The sequence below is a fragment of the Scyliorhinus canicula genome, chromosome 18 (assembly GCF_902713615.1).
Source record: "Scyliorhinus canicula chromosome 18, sScyCan1.1, whole genome shotgun sequence".
In the NCBI taxonomy this organism is placed as follows: Eukaryota; Metazoa; Chordata; class Chondrichthyes; order Carcharhiniformes; family Scyliorhinidae; genus Scyliorhinus; species Scyliorhinus canicula.
This window is the reverse complement of record NC_052163.1, coordinates 57,412,762-57,428,493: the sequence shown is the minus strand read 5'-3', so window position 1 is coordinate 57,428,493 and position 15,732 is coordinate 57,412,762. Positions and strand designations below refer to the sequence as shown.

The 15,732-nt window shown below is 49.5% G+C and overlaps 1 protein-coding gene across 2 annotated transcripts in view; it reads right to left on the bottom strand.

Moving 5' to 3' along the window:
• LOC119953195 (germ cell-specific gene 1-like protein) overlaps window positions 1–15,732 on the bottom strand; it is a 227,516-nt gene that overhangs the window by 172,956 nt on the left and 38,828 nt on the right. For both annotated transcript variants that reach the window (XM_038777187.1, XM_038777188.1), the window contains one exon: window positions 10,347–10,499. In XM_038777187.1, coding sequence (XP_038633115.1) covers window positions 10,347–10,499 — 153 coding nt within the window. The remainder of the gene's footprint in view (window positions 1–10,346; window positions 10,500–15,732) is intronic.

Sequence of the window (15,732 nt, the reverse complement as noted above, 5' to 3'; positions counted from 1 at the left end):
GAACTCCGTTGATTCCTGGGGCTCGTCAATTACTATGGAAAGCTCATTCTGGGCCTTGTGACGATGTTGGCCCCGTGCGCAGACTTCTCAAGAAGAACCAGGTATGGGCATTCTGACAGCCGCCGGAGATGACATTCGGTGAGGTGAAACAGCAGCTCACTTCTTCTCAGCCGCTGACTCACTTCGATCCTGCAAAGCCGCTGTTGGTCATCTGCAACACCTCACCATATGGCATTGGTGTTCTATGTCACGTCGGACAAGGGGCGCGCAAATGCTTTCGCCTCTAGGACACTGGCCGCAGCTGAGCAAAACTATGCCCAAATGGAGAAGGAGGATCTGGCCATGATCTTTGTCATCAGAAAAGCTCCACCAATACGTCTATGGGCATCAGTTCACAGTATTGACCGATCACAAGCCGCTTCCAGGGTTATTCAAGGGCAACAGGGCCTTCCCTCCCATCGTGACGGCCAGAATTCAACAGTGGGCTCACCGTTGGAATGCTTCCTTTTCCCTGCATGTGGAAATTCTTCTGGGTCGTAGGCTTAAGACTTGCCTCTTCCTGGCATTACCCATTATTGGCGGAAAGGTATGCCATGGACAGGAGCAGCTGGTGTGTTCTTCTCTCGATAATGCTCCACACAGACGGTTCGCACCAGGTGACGCATGTATGCAATTCCAGAGACGGTGCCACGTGGATCCCGAGCATTATCATTCAGCAAACCGGGCAAGAGTCATACTAGGTTCATGTGCAGGACCGGGAATCATTAGGCACCTCGATCATCTCTGCAGTAGAACCTCCATATTGTGCGATGCCTTTTTGAAGGGGCCAGTACAGTAGGGTGCCATCGTCGCCGCGGGCACCATCCCATGGGGGTTTCAATGCTGAGATGCTGGATGCCGATGATTCAGGCTTTGAGATGGACGTTCCACTATCAGGTGTTGCCTGCGATGAATCTCCTGTCAACCCGCTGTTGATGGTGGTACTATTGCGATAATCAACGAGGAAATGTCGCTAACCCAACTGCTGTACGCCACCTGGCCCTGCGGCAACGACACCCGAGAGGCAGCCACGGGCAGACAGGTGCAAGGCCCTTCCTGCGTGCCCTCCTTTTTGGACTGTGTTTTGGACTGTAGGGGGAAGGGGTGGGAGGAATGTTGTAACTTGCACAAGACCCACGTGGCGGGCCGATTAGGCTATCCTTGGGTCTCGTGGAGTATGAGCTTCCCCGCTGAGGGGTGGAGCTCCCTCATTAGCGGATGAGTAAACTAGAATATGAAAACCCAGCCCATGGGTATTCCCTTATGGGACCAGTGTACATAGGACATACAGTGCTGAAGGAGGCCATTCGGCCCATCGAGTCTGCACTGACCCACTTAAGCCTCACTTCCACCCTATCCCCGTAACCCAATAATCCCTCCTAACTTTTCTTCGACACTAAGGGCAATTTAGCATGGTCAATCCACCTAGCCTGCACGTCTTTGGACTGTGGCAGGAAACCGGAGCACCCGGAGAAAGCCCACACATACACGGGGACAACGTGCAGACACCGCACAGACAGTGACCCAAGCCGGGAATCGAACCTGGGACCTTGGTGCTATGAAGCAACTGCGCTAACCACTGTGCTACCATGCCATCATGTTTGTTCCATGGGAATCGTACACACACGTGCATGATCTGGAGGTGGTGGCCGCACATGAGTTGAACATTCAGGGAGTGTTAATGAAGGGCACTCCCTGATGCCCTGGTGAGCACAAGGCAACATGCATGCCATTAATTACCCCGTGCGCTGGGGCATCCCGGTGATGGCAGACAATCCAGCAGCCTGGGCATCTTGATGGGCCTGGTCCAGCTCAAATCTGATAAATTCTGATGGCTGAGCATACAGGGGACCCGTGTGCTCATGGATGCACTTGTGGTCTGTAACTTGTGAAATGCCACATAAGCCCCGCTCGAACCCTGGAATGATCTGGTTACACAGTTCAGGCCTGCAGTGACATTCACAGCCACCAGGAACGGGTGTCCACCTCTTCCACAGGGTGCCAAGCCCGCAAGAACGTGGCACAGCTGCCACACTGTCTCTTTGTTGAGACTGAGTCTCCTGTGGCACATGCTATCCGTCATCTCCTCGAAAGACCAAAAACGCCTGTACACATTGGGCTGTCGCTGGCATCCTCCTCTGGATTACTCCTCGGCCTGATGTTCAGCCAGGCCTTCAGGTGTGTGTGGCTGGCCCCTGAACATGAGGTGCGGCCTCCAGCCTGCGTCGACGCTACTGCCTTCTCTGGCGTCTGGCTACCTGGACTGTCACCAGCACCGCAAGCCTTTGTGGGACCGACATAACTAGCCATATTGTTATATCTGTAAGGAATTGGAGGAGATAGACCGACAACCAGTTAGGGCCTCCACCCTGAGACCCTGAAATCCCCCAAACCTTCCCCATCTTCCCCATGCCCGCCTTCTGAGTGCCACCCACCGAGCCAGTTGTGCTGGAAAACCTTGCGCTGCACACTCACTCCCGACGACAACAGGGGCCCCTAGATGCCAGACCCTTACCAGGAACATTATGGAGACTGTGCTCAGGTGCCCTCCCCTGATCCACACACTTGCCTTCTGGTCGTGGGATATCCCCAGTGCTGAAGCCCAGCTCTTGAGTGTTTGATTGTTGGCTGCTGCCTTTTTGGTGCTGCCACTTCTCCAGTTCACCCACATTGTTCAGGCTTTAAAGTTTGATTGAAATGGGATTAAATAATCATTGTCTGAGACAAGGTCCATGTACCCACGAGAAGCCACTTGAGAATATTTTGTTTATTAAGCGGTCAGCAGTAACAAAGATTTGAAAATCAACTACGTAACATTCCACATATCACTCTAACCACCAAACTACAAGGAAACATCACCATTCCATATTGTTACCAATACAAAGCTATTTCAGCTCATTTCACACAAAAAACAAACAGATACGGTTTCAATCCTCACAGGTTTCCTCTGGGTGCTCCGGTTTCCACCCACAGTCCAATGATGTGCTGAAATGGAGGATAAGACTGAGAATTTGTTATGTCCAGAATGTTTCATGGAAATGATCTGTCCATCAATGTGTTACTTGTTCCATGTGTCAGTGACATTCTCCATCCAGGAGCCATAGCTGTGCAGACCCTCCCACACGGCCCAATCTCACCGGAACCAAATCAGACATCCATATATGCTAATGGCACTCAAGGTACAGTTGAGCATCCTTGACGTCCAGCGTGTTTAACCCACGGTAACTGCTAGTTCATGCAGCACCCACCACACCAGCAACAAAAGCATCAGCAATCTGCAAAAGCATTTCTTCAACGGTGTTAGCAGGTGGCCCATTTGGAACAAAGTTGCACACCAGATCCCGCAGCATTTTCTTGCTTCAAACTGGACTCCCTTATGGACTTATATATCCTCCTGAGCTAGGTGTTCCAGGACCCAGGTATCTTAGAAATAATTGTCCTTCTTTCTGACTACAGAAAAGGAAGGAAACAGCAACATCAGCCTCCATGCACCTGTAGCCCCAAAAAGGAGCAAGCAGCAATCACAGCTCACAACTAACAAGGCCAATTCCTCATCAGGAATAGAATTCAGATGTGAAGCTAGAGGCTGCTCACCGTCAAAAGGAGCTTCAGCAGAGAACCAAGATCAGGGCTCCATCCTGGAAGTGTTTGATAGGACAGACAAGTAGCAGCTGTAGTTGCCCCTGTTATCCACAATATTTAAAGATGGCTTGAAGGCCTCACAGACTAAAAGCCCCACACTGCTCCCCCCCCCCCCCACACACACCCCTGAACATTGGGGTAGCAACTCCAATACCCTTGAGCTGCATGCCGGATAATGGAAATGGCTACTCACTGCTTCAGTTCCCGTTGGCAGCCATTGCGTCTGCTTCACATTTTGAATAACGGTTACTAAACACTCCCACGTGATTTCTCGCTGAGGAGCTGGTTAATTCCCAGGAAGCAGTTGCATTTGACTTCAATCTGGCTAATGAGATTGAAATTAATGCAAATGAAGTTTAATGATATGCTCACCATATTTGGGCGTGACAATTTAGAGCGGGCTGGTTGGATAGCAAACAGGTTTGCAGCCCCCCCCCCCCCCACCCCGCGAAACTTTGTTTTGCCCTTTCTCGCTCTATTAAACCAGCCCTTAGTCACAATGGAACTAAAGTAAACAGAGCCATTGCTTTTAATCGACCAGGGCTTAAAATCTGATTCAAACTGGATTGAAGAATTTTGAAATAAGAATAGATATCAATGGACGTCAATGTGATGCGGAGGCCTTTGAATTGTGCGGGTGGTGGACTGCTATTGTGTGGGGTTTAATAATGTAGATTGTTCTGTCAGGCAGATTTTGTTGGATGATGCATTGGATAAGCAAAAATCTTCTATTCTATGGAACATTATCCACGTTCGCTCATTTCCCGCAGGAAATTAAATGCTCATTTCAACTGTGGAAGAGCTTCACAGCTTCACTCAATGTTTAATGCATGCATTTCCTATGAATGCACCCTGCATAGTTATTAGAAGGGAAAACCTCAACTCCTTTTCCGCTAAGGATATTGAGGCTTTAGCACCCACAGCATTTCTGTCACAAGAGAGGGTCCAGGTTTTGTTTCGAATGGCCGAACGGCATGTGCGCAGATTGGAAATTGATTGATTTACATCACAAATTGATTAATAAACCAATGTGATTGCCAACTCATGCTGTTCGCCTCCTTCCCCATTACGGTGTTGACAGAAGTTTGCTTTCAGGCAGAAATGGTGGCTTGGCCTTCTGTTGCATTGGTCTCTGTGAAAGTTGTGGTAATGGGTTTAGGAAGGTATTGAATTCGTCTGACAATTTTGAGGTAATTCCAATTTATTTATATCACAATCACAGAATCCCTACATTTCAGAAGTAGGTCATTAAATCGAGATTAGATTAGATTGTGTCTGCACCGACCCTCTGAAAATGCACCCTACCTAGGTCCACACCCCGCCCTATCCCAGTAACCCACCTAACCTTTTTTAGACACAAAGGGGCTATTTAGCATGGTCAATCCACCTATCCTGCACATCTTTGGACTGTGGGTGGAAACTGGAGCACCCAGAGGAAACCCATGCAGACACGGAGAAAAAGTGAAAACTCCACACAGTCACCATAGGGCAAAATTGAACACGGGTTCCTGGTGCTGTGAGGCAGCAGTGCTAAGCACTGTGCCATCATGCCGCCCAAAGCTATGTGCCTGGAAAGTATTTGAAGGTGTTGAAAGGGTGATTTGATGGTAAACACATTCCAATGGGAACACAAGGAAGATAGCGAACGAAATTTGAACAACAGCTTGCCTGTTTAGAATTGCTGGGGCCATAGGCAGAAATATTGGGTAGGATTCTCCGACCCAGCGCCAGGTCAGGGAATCGCCGGCGGGGGCGCGAAGCACGCAACACCGCTCCGACGCCGGTCTGCCGATTCTCCGGCAAACGGAGAATTGGCTCCCTTGGCGCCGGCACGGTCGACGCGGCGCCAGTCTCCCCACGTGATGGGCCGAGTGCCCGCCGAGTTAAGCCAAGTACCGCTGCCGTCGTTCACGTGTGGTCCTACCCAGCGGACCTCGCCATTCATGCTGCGGGGGTGGCCTGGTGGGGGGGATGGGGTTCCGACTCCAGGAGGGGTCTCCACGGTGGCCTGGCCCTCGATCGGGGCCTACCGATCGGCAGACTGGCTGATCCTGGTGGGGGCCTATGTTCCTCCGCGGTGGGCCCTTGTAGCTCTCCGCCATGTTGCGACGAGGCCATAGCGCACATGCCCGAACTCGCAACGGCTGTAGCGTGCATGCGCGGACCCGCACCGCCTGTTCTGACGCCCGTGTCGGCAGCTGGTGCAGCGTGAGGCTCTCCAGTGCCATGCTGGCCCCCTGTGTGGTGCAGGATTGCTGCTCCTGGGGGCCAGGTGACGCCATCGTAAAATGCTCCGGTGTTTACGATGACGTCAACACTTAGCCCCAGGATCAGAGAATCCCGCCCATTGTTGCCGACATTATTACAAATTAATGAGCTGAAGGATGGTATAATTAGAAAAATTGAGTTCTTGTGCTTGTGGAGATTAACGAGGATACGTAGATGATACATGTGCCAGGTAGATAGATTAATAGGGTCGGAGGAGATTATCTGATCGGCGCAGAGGGCACGCCGATCGGCGGGGCGTGATTCCCGCCCCGCCAATTCCCGGGTGGCGGAGAATTTCTGCCACAGCGGGGGGCGGTATTTCCGCCGGCCCCGGGCGATTCTCCGACCCTGCGGGGGGTCAGAGAATTTCGCCCCTGTTGAGAGGCATTCCTGATGGCTGCCAAATTCCTTAAATAATGCCAGTAAGATGCCTGGACACATGCATTACAATCCAAACCAGGAATTAGTTTGCCCTGAACACTTATTACTTGAGGTTATACATGAAGGCTCCTTGCCTGAGGTGTGGTGATCCTCAGGTCAAATAACCGCCAGTCAACTCTCCCCTTCAAAGCAGCCTATGGTCATGTGAGACAATGACGACTTTACTTTTACCTTTTACTTGATCTACATCTGATCTAACCACTGCTCTTTAAAGATGCGTTTTAAAACTGCTGCCCTTTGCCAGTCACTACTTACCCTCCCCACTGAACGTGCCTGAGACCTCAGATAGCATTCTGACTACCACCTGCCCATGATCGGCAAGCTGCTCTGCAACAGTGATTTACTTAGTGCAGACTTACTGATGTGATTTTAAACCAATATTAACATTGCACAGCTTTTTCACAGAGCTATGAAAAGTCTTTGGATCACATTTAAGAAGTATTTAGATGTGCACTTGTGATGACAAGGCATCTAAGGTCGTGGGCCAAGTGCTGTAAAATAGGATTAGAATAGTTCGGTAGTTGTTTTTGACCGGCACAGACATGATGGGCTGAAGGGTCTCTTCTGTGTTGTGGGCCTCTATGACTCTCTATGAATCACCTTGCTGACACAACCTATTATATTCCAGGTGCCTTCTTTCCAGAACATTCAGTCATTTTCTATTCAGTTTGTACAAGTTTAGGTCTTTACTTTATTAAGATGTCAGGAGGGTGAGTATGTAAAATTGTGCAGGTGCTGCTGATTTTACCTGCTGCACTGAGAAAGTGGCATGAATGCTCAGAGTGAACAGGGAGGTTGTAAATCTGTGTATGACAGACCACTTCTTCTGTAGACGATTTCAACAATCAACCCAGATACAAACTTTAGCCACAACAGTCATTCGGTCAAAGTGTTTTTCTCACATTTGATCTGGAATTCTCCGGCCGTTGGGATTCTCTTTTCCGCTGGCAGCATACTCCCGCCTCCCAGCAGCATGGAGTGGCATCAATGGGAAATCCCATTGACAAGCGGCAGGAGTATAGAGTCCAGCAAAAAGAAGCTACTGAAAAACACTAGCTACCAGAGAATCGCATCCTTGAGCTCTTCCTTCTGGAATGCCTTTCAGAATATCAGGCGGGATTCTCCAGTCCCCCAACTGCACGTTTCTTGATGGCAGCAATCTCTCTTTCCACCGCTTTTTTTCTAATTTAGAGTACCCAATTTTTTTTTTCCAATTAAGGGGCAATTTAGTGTGGCTAATCCACCTACCCTGTACATCTATGGGTTGTGGGGGTGAGACTCATGCAGACTAAGGGAGAATGTGCAAACTCCACATAGACAGTGACCGAGGGCCGGGATCGAACCTGGGTCCTTGGTGCTGTGATGCACCAATTCTAACCACTGCGTTACCGTGCCGCCCCATTCCCATCGCTTATTAATGGTATTTTTCATCGAAGCCATCCCATGCCGCTGGGAAACCCATGGGTGGACCACGCTGTGTGCAGGAAAGGAGAATCCCAATGGCTGAAGAACTCTGGCCATCGTCTGCCCAACTAACACCTAGAGAGATCCAGGATGCCATCACTTCAAAGACCATTCCTGTCAACCCACTGAGCATTCTCCATGGAAACAGGCCTCCCTTTCAAAACCCTGAATCTGTGCACCCCCCACCAACCCCCCACCCCACTAACCCCCCCCCCCCCCCACCCCCACCCCAATCAGTGCCTTGGCATATTTCAAAGTAGTGCTGCAGGGTTACGTCCTCCCTTCACTTCATCCATGTGCTTTTCCATTACATTTATTCTTGAAGTTGAGCAGTTACAGCAGTGGCAACCAACACTTTATGTCGGACTCCAGGGATTACCCCAGCAGATTGCTGTAAAACCTCAGCATGACTCCTGTCATTAAAAGCGTTGTTATCTGGGACACAATGATTTTTTTTATTCCTACTGTGTGGAAAAAATTCTCATATTATTGGACTCAGTAACTCCTCCAGGCCAATTTTGCTCAATTATGTATTCTTGTGAAACAATGAGTCTCACTTGAGTCAAGTGATGTTCTCAGGCCAAAATTGTTCATTGCAAAGTGGAGGCAGTTTTTTAAATGTTTTTGATATTTTTGCCAGGTAACAAAACAGGAAGAGATCAAACTGGCTCACTGTGGAAGAAATGAGATTGATACTGAGTGTGGATGACATAAATCTGCTATTTATTCTGAAGGATGAGTTTCACAATCTCCATTGTCTTATGAATGGCGAGATTTATAAGGTTGCTCTGTTTTAACCAGCGAAATGGAAGGGGTCATGTAACTTGTTCCGAATTATGACCGACAATAAACCTGGGTGACGTGATTACTCTGGTGACAAGAGGGTCCGCAAGTCAAAAGGCTTGCTGAACAAGTTGCAAAGTTTTCGTACCTGAAAACAAATGTTAGGGCAGTTGTATGACCTTCAGCTTCCAGGTTTTTGGAAAGAAGAGGAAATATAGAGAGCGGTAAAGACTGCAGTTAGTGTGGTCAGCAGAGTTCCTCGTTAGTATAGTCATTAGTATCCCTGCCTGTCATGCAGGAAACCAGTGTTCAATTCCCCGACAGCTTTGAAGTTGTCCAGACTTCACAGGCATTTTTGGGGGGAGGCGTTGGCGTATTATCACTGGACTAGCAATCCAGAGACCCAGGGCAATGGTCTGGGGTCCTGGGTTTGAATCCCACCACGGCATATAGCAAAATTTGAATTCAATAAACATCTGGAATTAAAAGTCTAACGATGACCATGAAATCATTGCCCATTGTTGTAAACACCATCTGGTTCACTAATATCCTTCAGGGAAGCAAATCTGCCATCTTACCCGGCCTGGCCTACATGTGACTCCAGACCCACACAGCAATGCGGTTCACTCTCAACTGCACCCCCCCCCCCCCCCCCCCCCCCGATGAAATTGACTAGCAAGCCATTCAGATCAAGGGCAATTAGGGGTGAGCAACAAATGCCCACATCCCAAGAACAAATAAAAAGTAAGATAAGTTGCTGAGTTCTGTGTGAAATGCCAAAGCCAGAAGCTGCAGGGATAGATGCATCCCGTGGCCAACTAGAGAGACTGGATGATTTGTCCTGGCAAAGCCAGACTGGGAGAAACAACAGTAAGTAGTGGATTTGGAAACTCTTCAAACACTGAGGGATCTTTAGATGGTCACTTGAAGTCACAATATCTGGCGAACTGGGGAAACATGAATGCAATGGAAGCAAGGAGTGACTGTATACTGCTTCTTATAAGGACTATAATTCCAAGGAGAGTGCGGCATAATGTATGTCTGTGGTGTGGGTTCTGCAGAAACATTAACAGGGATCAATATTGACGACAAAAATAGTGTGCAGTCAATGTTGCTTTTAGCTTGTTTGTTACAGTAAAAGCCAAAACAATTGAAATCTTGTGCGATCCTTCAGCCACTAGAAATTCAAAGATTATTTTTAAAGTTATCCATCTCACTGGGTGTAGTGACAACTGACCCTGAAGAAATTAACTCCTGAATAATATTAAAGGCTTTGCGCAGATTCAGACATGCCCAGATGAGCCATCTCATTTAGTAAAGGTTGCTCTCCTCGAGGCTCTCATGCCCCCATTAAAAGCTACCTATTACCTTTTCCCATCAAATCCAGTCATCCCTGCTTCCATATCAACCATTTAAATTTCTGTTTTTTGTCACCACTAGCCAGCTATATGTTGCCTTTTTTGACAATTTACATGCTTGTCCCAGTGTCATCACTAGCAGGGTGAGCTATGTCACACTGTCCATATTAATTAGCTGACTGTGGACTGATTATGCATATTCCCAAAGACTAAAGACACCAGATTCGGAGTAACCACTTAACGGTATTGCTTTAAGCTACGCAAAGCTATGTCATTTCCTCAAACTCGGGTTATAAATAAACTCAATCCATTGTTTCGCAAGAAGCAGATACTAAATAATGAAATAATTACCTGATAGGACGGTGAAGATGGCCGCGAAGGCATTCAGTTTCAAGCCATCGATCACGTTTGTGTAGTGACAGATTTCAATGCACATGAGGCTGAGGCCAACAACCAGCAAAAGGATATAAAGAATTTCTGCCACAATGGACAGCCAGAGGACACCTAGAAGAAAAGATAAATAAAACAAATAAATCAAGGCTGAGCACAGGAATCATCTGAATAACAGGAATGATTGATAGTAAAAGATTTAGGCTTCTAACCAAAGAATTGTAATCATTCCTGATCTATGTGTTAATTTACGATTTTGAAGCATTCCCCCTCCCATAGCAGAGTTGTTCAGTTATTGGGTAGACCTTGGCTGCAATGCACCCACATGTAAACGGCCAACTCCAACTGACTGGTCCTAAACAACGGCCATTTACGCTCCTGGAATCTCGGGGCTGCGTGGCGGGTGGCCATCTTGTCGGATCTCCGGGGACAGTGGTAACTGTCAGAGTTAAACTGCACAGCAGCACAGTTTCAATGTCATTGTGAAGAGAAGGGGGAACGTCATTGGGAAATGAGAACATTATATAGTCACTGTACGACTATAATCCATGATTGTGAGTGAGGAGTGGAAATGGGCGCAAATTATATGAAGAGCTGATGATTTTGCAGTGTCAGCTGTTCCTTTTCTTCAGGCAGCTTTTAGAAAATAATTGTAGCAAGTCTAGTCAGGTCGCCCAAAAGAGATCTGGGGCGGGATTCTCCGATAATCGGCGCGATGGCCGGGACCTGGCGCCAAAAACGGTGCGCATCACTCCGGCGTCGGGCCCCCACAAACGGCGCAAATTCTCCGGCCCGGAATGGGTTAGTAGCGGCGTGATGCCATTCGTGACCGCGTCACCTGCTGCAGATGTGCGGTGGCATCATTGACAGCAGGCGGCGTCACAGCACAAAAGACTCTGCCCCCCCCCCCCCCCCCCCCCCCGCCCCCGGAGATCCGACAAGATGGCTACCCGCCACACAGCCCCGAGATTCCAGGAGCGTGATATCGAGGCGCCCTTGGACGCAGTAGAGCAGAGGAGATAGGCCCTGTACCCCGGACACAGCTGCAGGGTCGCCCCACGCCTCAGCCGGCGCCTGTGGAGAGAGGTGGCCATCGGCGCTGTGGCTGTAACACCAAAGACAGGCGCACAATGCCACAAGAAGGTGAATGACCTCATCAGGGCAGCCAGGGTGAGTACCCCCCCACGATTTCTGGCACACCCCTAGGTGCAACCAACCCTAACCTAACCCTAATGTGCTGCGTAACTATGTCAATATACGCACAACCGCTCAGCCTGCATGTATATCCCTGCCTAACACTGTTGCCCTTTATCCCTGCCACCCACCTGCCCGTCCCCCACAGGAGAAGCGCGCACACAACAACAGGGAGCGTGAGAGAGCTGGAGGGGACCCAGCTGATGAGAGACCACTCACCGTTCATGAGGAGAGGGCCTTGGAACTGGCAGGCGGACCTGAGGACCGGGAGGTTGCCGATGCAGAGGTCGGGGGCGCACCAACAAGTGAGACACCCCACGGCCCATCACCATTCCCCAAATATCCCCCATATCCCCCCTCCCCTATATCCCCCCTCCCCATATCCCCAATATCCCCCTACCCCATATCCCCCCTCCCCCATATCCCCCTCCCCCATATCCCCCAATATCCCCCTCCCCATATCCCCAATATCCCCCTACCCCATATCCCCCTCCCCCATATCCCCCATATCCCCCAATACCCCCACCCCATATCCCCCTCCCCCATATCCCCCTCCCCAATATCCCCCAATATCCCCCCTCCCCATATCCCCAATATCCCCCTACCCCATATCCCCCTCCCCCATATCCCCCAATATCCCCCTTCCCCCATATCCTCCAATATCCCCCTACCTCAAATCCCCCTCCCCATATCCCCCTCCCCATATACCCCAATATCCCCCCTCCCCCGTAACCCAATATCCCCCATATCCCCAATATCCCCCCTCCCCCAATATCCACCCTACCCCATAACCCCCTCCCCATATCCCCAATATCCTCCCCCATATCCCCCAATATCCTCCCTCACCCATATCCCCCATATCCCCTCTCCCCATATCCCTCTCCCCTTATCCCCCTCCCCCATATCCCCCAATATCCCCCCTCCCCATATCCCCCTACCCCATTCCCGCAATATCCTCCCTCACCCATATCCCCCATATCCCCTCTACCCCATAACCCCATATCCCCCTCCCCTATATCCCCCATAATCCCCAATATCCCCCCTCCCCATATCCCCAAATATTCCCCTCCCCATTCCCCCCAATATGCCCCTCCCCCATATCCCCCAATATCCCTCCTCCCCCATATCCCGCAGAGGGCAGCAGAGCAGAGCTTCTGATTGGCTGTTCCGGGGAGATTTGCATACGTGCAGTGCGGTCAGCATAAGTTGAAGGTGCACCTGCATCAGTGACCCGAGGAGTTCGACGGAAGGTGAGCATCCAAGCAGAGGGCAGCAGAGCAGAGCTTCTGATTGGCTGTTCCGGGGAGATTTGCATACGTGCAGTGCGGTCAGCGTAAGTTGAAGGTGGTTTGTGAAGGGGCTGTTCTCGAGTGACAGCTTTACCCGAAACACTACTTACGTAGTGTCTCCCACCCATCCTCCTCCTCTAACCAAAAAAAAAGCTCTGTCTGTTGGATTGCTAAACTAACAAGCTTTTTATTTTTTTATTTTTCAGTTGTTGGGAAGTTAGTCCAGTGGGAATGGAGGCTAGGGCAGTTGAATGTTCCTCCTGCAGAATGTGGGAGGAAAGGGTCACCTCTAGTATCCCTTCTGACTACATCTGCGGGAAGTGCACCCAACTCCAGCTCCTCGAGAGCCGCATTAGGGACCTGGAGCTGGAGCTGGATGAACTTCGGATCATTCGGGAGGCGGAGGAGGTTATTGAGAGGAGTTATAGGGAGGTAGTCACACCTCAGGTAAAAGAAGAAAGTAGATGGGTTACCGTCAGGGGAGGGAGAGGGAACCGGCAGGCAGTGCAGGGATCCCCTGTGGTCGTTCCCCTCTATAACAAGTATACCGTTTTGGATACTGTTGCGGGGGACGACTTACCAGGGGTAAGCAATAGGGCGCATGTCTCTGGCACAGAGTCTGTCCCTGTTGCTCAGACGGGAAGGGAGAAGAGGAACAGAGCACTTGTCATTGGGGACTCCATAGTTAGAGGAACAGACAGGAGGTTCTGTGGGAACGAAAGAGACTCACGGTTGGTATGTTGCCTCCCAGGTGCCAGGGTTCGTGATGTCTCTGATCGTGTTTTTGGGATCCTTAATGGGGAGGGGGAGCAGCCCCAAGTCGTGGTCCACATAGGTACCAACGACATAGGTAGGAAGAGAGATGGGGATTTGAGACAGAAATTCAGGGAGCTAGGGTGGAAGCTGAGAGCTAGAACAAACAGAGTTGTTATCTCTGGGTTGTTACCCGTGCCACGTGCTAGCGAAGTGAGAAATAAGGAGAGAGAGGAGTTGAACACGTGGCTACAGGGATGGTGCAGGAGGGAGGGTTTTGGTTTCCTGGATAATTGGGGCTCATTCTGGGGTAGGTGGGACCTCTACAAACAGGATGGTCTTCACCTGAACCAGAGGGGTACCAATATCCTGGGGGGGAGATTTGCTAGTGCTCTTCGGGGGGGTTTAAACTAATTCAGCAGGGGGATGGGAACCTAAATTGTAGTCCCAGTGTACAGGATGTTGAGAGTAGTGAGGTCAGGGATAGGGTTAAAAGTTCGAAAGAGGGCACCGGCAAGCAGGACGCTGGTTTGAAGTGTGTCTACTTCAACGCCAGGAGCATCCGGAATAAGGTGGGTGAGCTTGCAGCATGGGTTGGTACCTGGGATCTCGATGTTGTGGCGATTTCGGAGACATGGGTAGAGCAGGGACAGGAATGGTTGTTGCAGGTTCCAGGATTTAGATGTTTCTGTAAGAACAGAGAAGATGGTAAAAGAGGGGGGGGGGGTGTGGCATTGTTAATCAAGGAAAGTATTACGGCGGTAGAAAGGACGCTTGAGGACTCGTCTACTGAGGCAGTATGGGCCGAGGTTAGGAACAGTAGAGGAGAGGTCACCCTGTTGGGAGTTGTCTATAGACCTCCGAATAGTCCCAGAGATGTCGAGGAAAGGATTGCAAAGATGATTCTTGACAGGAGCGAGAGTAACAGGGTAGTTGTTATGGGGGACTTTAACTTTCCAAATATTGACTGGAAATACTATAGTTCGAGTACTATAGATGGGTCAGTTTTTGTGCAGTGTGTGCAGGAGGGTTTTCTGACACAGTATGTAGACAGACCAACAAGGGGCGAGGCCACATTGGATTTGGTACTGGGTAATGAACCCGGCCAGGTGTTAGATTTAGATGTAGGTGAGCACTTTGGTGATAGTGATCACAACTCGGTTATGTTTACTTTAGCAATGGGCAGGGATAGGTATATACCGCAAGGCAAGAATTATAGCTGGGGGAAAGGCAATTATGATGCTATTCGGCAAGATTTAGGAGGTATAGGATGGGGAAGGAAACTGCAGGGGATGGGTACAATCGAAATGTGGAGCTTTTTCAAGGAACAGCTACTGCGTGTCCTTGATAAGTATGTACCTGTCAGGCAGGGAGGAAGTTGTCGAGCAAGGGAGCCGTGGTTTACTAAGGAAGTTGAAGCACTTGTCAAGAGGAAGAAGAAGGCTTATGTTAGGATGAGACATGAAGGCTCAGTTAGGGCACTTGAGAGTTACAAGTTAGCCAGGAAGGACCTAAAGGGAGAGTTAAGAAGAGCGAGGAGAGGACACGAAAAGTCATTGGCGGATAGGATCAAGGAAACCCTAAGGCTTTCTATAGGTATATCAGGAACAAAAGAATGACTCGAGTAAGATTAGGGCCAATCAAGGATAGTAGTGGAAAGCTGTGTGTGGAATCAGAGGAGATAGGGGAAGCATTAAATGGATATTTTTCGTCAGTGTTTACACTGGAGAAAGACAATGTTGTCGAGGAGAACACTCAGGTTCAGTCGACCAGGCTAGATGGAATTGAGGTTCAAAAGGAGGAGGTGTTAGCAATTTTAGAAAATGTCAAAATAGATAAGTCCCCTGGGCCAGATGGGATTTATCCTAGGATTCTCTGGGAAGCCAGGGAGGAGATTGCAGAGCCTTTGTCCTTGATATTTATGTTGTCTTTGTCGACAGGAATAGTGCCGGAAGACTGGAGGATAGCAAATGTTGTCCCCTTGTTCAAGAAGGGGAGTAGAGACAACCCTGGTAATTATAGACCTGTGAGCCTTACTTCGGTTGTGGGTAAAATGTTGGAAAAGGTTATAAGAGATAGGGTTTATAATCATCTTGAAAAGAACAAGTTGA